This window comes from Lactuca serriola, chromosome 2 (genome assembly GCF_051521515.1).
Source record: "Lactuca serriola cultivar US96UC23 chromosome 2, Lser_US96UC23_V15, whole genome shotgun sequence".
Lineage (NCBI taxonomy): Eukaryota > Viridiplantae > Streptophyta > Magnoliopsida > Asterales > Asteraceae > Lactuca > Lactuca serriola.
In genome coordinates this window covers 179,671,399-179,675,137 of record NC_136409.1, presented here as the reverse complement: position 1 = coordinate 179,675,137, position 3,739 = coordinate 179,671,399, and the positions used below count along the sequence as shown (strand labels likewise).

General features: G+C 29.7%; 1 protein-coding gene across 1 annotated transcript; it reads right to left on the bottom strand.

Moving 5' to 3' along the window:
• Positions 1-1,482: 1,482 nt before the first annotated feature.
• LOC145087542 (uncharacterized) lies at positions 1,483-2,713 on the bottom strand. The gene is made up of 2 exons (XM_079025509.1): positions 2,208-2,713; positions 1,483-1,973 (listed from the first exon to the last, which is right to left on the bottom strand). Exons 1-2 carry the CDS (start codon positions 2,620-2,622, stop codon positions 1,879-1,881), a joined length of 510 nt encoding a protein of 169 aa, XP_078881635.1. The 5' UTR covers positions 2,623-2,713; the 3' UTR covers positions 1,483-1,878.
• Positions 2,714-3,739: the final 1,026 nt, after the last annotated feature.

The following is a 3,739-nucleotide window of genomic DNA, read 5'->3' as shown; positions in this document are numbered from 1 at the left end:
TTTAAGATGAATTTAAATTTCTCCTAAAAATCATGGATCAAATAAATAATTGTCTAACTTATTACCAACATTATATTTTTTAAACTAGTAAGAAATATTTTTTGTAACTGATTTTTTTCAATCCAAGATTTTTTCTTTTTCAAAAAGTTCCCTAGAAAATAATGTATTGCAAATAACATTGGGAAAAATATCGATTAAAAAATAATTGTTAAATTTTAAAAGAAATTAAATGGCTAAATCGAACAAATTAAAAACTATAATATTTTTTTAGAGTTCAATTTTTTTTATAATACTAATAATAGTTTTTAAAAGGTATAAAACACTTAATGATTATATTACAGAAAGAAATTAACAGTTAAACCGAAAAATAAAAATAAAATATAGTAATATTTATGGAATATAAAATTTCATTATTTCATTTGAGCTTTTATTTTCTGTGTTCTTTTCAACGGTCGGAGAAAGTAATATTCCATTGAATAATTATCGCAACCCAACCACGTTTGCCAAGATTTCCTCGTCATGTGAAACAGTCTTTGAAAATGAAAGTCTACCGGCAAAGATTTCAGCGGTCCACTTTCATACGCTTCCAGTTTCAATCTCCAATTAAAATTTTCAAATAATTCATTTTTCTGAATTTTATATTTCACCGTTTTAGAAAATATTTTTCAAACAAAAACATGCCTTAAATATCTAATTGATGTTCTAAACATATCAAAAATATAATCCTCCTTAATAAATGAAGGTTTTTTGCCACATGTTAATCTCTCATGAGTTTTGACACTTGTCATTTTATGGTATTTTTGAAATAAATATTATCTACTTGTCAATTTTTAATTTGTTTCAATTTTTAAAATTAAAGTCATATACTATACATGTAACGTATTAAATATCATATATATGATATTAAATTGCAATAAATACGTTTATTCATTTCTTATTTTAAAGTTGTACATTAAAAATATTTTCTATTTACACTTTAATTTAATGTTTAAATTTTTTTTAAATTAACCCGTGTAATACACGGGTCTCACAGCTAATTTAAAATTATATTTTAGATTCTCACGAAATACTTTAATATTATTTAAATAATATTTACGTCACACGCTTATAACTTATAGATATTTTAATTTTTAAACTTGCACTAAGGTGATTTATAGTATTTTTTATAGCCGTCCACATGTTTTCTATTACAACTAGATCATGTCAACTTGATTTAATAAAAAAATTATAAAAACAATTGTGCCCAGAATCTAAGAAATCAAAGTATGTTTGTAATTTTAGGTAAGACGATATATTGACCAAATTATTAGCCTGAAATCATGGCTTGGATTTTGGGTCGTGATATCATCTTCTTCCTTATTTATATAGATTAATTTTGCAATTAATTTAGAAAATTCACTTCAACAAAAGTATTACATGAACAAAAATGAGTTAACAAACGGAAATGGTAAAGTTTTGACAGAGACAAAGTGAAGAAAAATGTAACAAATCCAAGTGGAAAGCAAAAAATATAATCATCAAACGCGTTTACATAAAGCTGGGAGACAATAAATCACCAAAAATCCCATGAAAAAAGAAAGAGAAATTGCACTCAAGAAAAAAAAAAAAAAAGGTAAAACAAAAACATTAAAAGTTAAAAACAACCGAAAGCTAGCTCATATCATCATACAAAAGCAAATGTTAATGACCAAATATTAAAGCAACAAAGCATGTACTTGTTACGTGGATTCAACCCAATTAGAGATGCTGATATCATCAAATCTAGATCAGTTCTTTCAACTACTTGTTTGTTGGGTTAGAGTTACTTGTGATCTAACCGTGGTTGAGTTTGATTTGATTTGATTTGATTCATTCTTGTGTTTGAACTTGATCTTGTAGTCAACTTGATGATGATGACGATGATTGCCGCACTGAACAAGCAACAACTTGTGCCCATTGTCTCAATTTTGTCTTCACAGTATGTGGATTATCACCTTCATCATCATAACATAAAACATCTCATTAGAAATCCAGCAAAATTCAACTGAAAGCAGTTAAAACAAACATGATTATGCTTAATTTGTTACCGAACTTTATAGGTTGTAACAGTTGAATGATTCGTAATTGAAATTCAAATAAAAACTATTTTTTCGAATCGGATTAAATCAGCTCCAATTTCAAATTGTGAATCAGATGTTGTGAGATGCAGTAAGAAAAAGGAAACTTACCGCGGCCGAATATGGCGTGGGGGCTGCTCGCCGGAGAAGATAAATCGGGCTCGGAGACAGCGTACGAGTATGAAGATACCGACGACGAAATTGACGAAGACTTGGAGATCGTATCAAAGTATTGTTTGTTGACGGCGTGGTAGAACCCTAACGCCGGTAAAGTATTGGAGAGGCGGTCATCCAATTTAGGAGAATGTTCGAAGCCAAAACCTAGCTCGATACATGCCTTGAGCTCATCGATATCCTCATCTGTGACGCTCTTGCTCCTCTGGTGGTGGTTGTGTTTGCCCTTCCGCCTGATCCATTCCTCGTCTCGGTGTAGGTCCGGCGACCAGGATTTATGTGAGTAGATAAGAGAGTCTAGAGGCTGTTTGGACGGAGACGGTGGTTGTGTGGTGGTGTAAGGCGGTGGCATGGTCGCCCAACCCCGTTAGGGCGGGGGACCTTTTGGAATTTGAATTTGGGGAGCGAAATTTCGCCAACTGATGTCCGAACTTGCATCGTGAGAGTAATATAAAGGAGTGGAGCACAAGGTTTTTAGATGGACCCACCTGATGTATAATAGGTTGGTGACGTCATTATTCGTGTTTGGACTTTGGACCCACAATGTTGATTATTTATTGGTCCCTATAACACCAAAAAAAGAATAATAACATTTGTTAACGATGACGACTCTTGTAAGTTGTAACCCATGAATTTATATTTGTTACCAAATAATAATCAAATAAATTGTAATGGAAATGTTAAATACTTTTCTAAAGATGTTATTTTTTTGTGGTGAGATAAAAATCTAGAACGTATATTTTTTGGACATGTTTCACACCGGGTAATGAATTATATGATAGTGTATAAGAATATTTTTTTTTTCAAAGTATATGGTTTGAGATAAAAGAATTTAGAACGGCAAGTTAGTATATATCTGATATTAAACTCATTATTTTTTTTGTTAGAAACACAGACATCTTGTTAGCCAAATGAGTTAGCCATATCTTTTGTTTGAGATAACTATTAACATCATGTTCTTGAGTATTTTTAAAAAACGAAAGAGGAAGAAGATGAAGAAAATGAAGGGAAAAACATGCTCTCGAGTTTTTTTTTTTTAAGGAGAGAAAAAAAAAAGCAAAGGAAATGAGAGGTGTTTTATATTTCATTTAAGAAAGAATTGAAAGATTAGAGAAGAAAATATTTACTTTTAAGATTTATTTTCTCTCATTTTTGGGATGATTAGAAAGAAAGAAATAGAAAAAAAGAGAAGGAAAGGAAATGTTATTAACTTTTATTTTCTTTCCTCTTACTCAACTTCCGTTTCCTTTCTTTTATTTTCTTCCTAAAAAAACTTAAAAATACGTTATAGTTATACATGCCCAGCTAATTTTATTTACCCTACACTACACGATTTATAGTTGAACTATTGGTATAATTTTATTAATATACAGAAATTTAAAATAATACAATATTATATTTAATATTAGAAACATGAACTTTGTTACATAATCACTTAATATATTCTTATACATAATATTAACCTAACA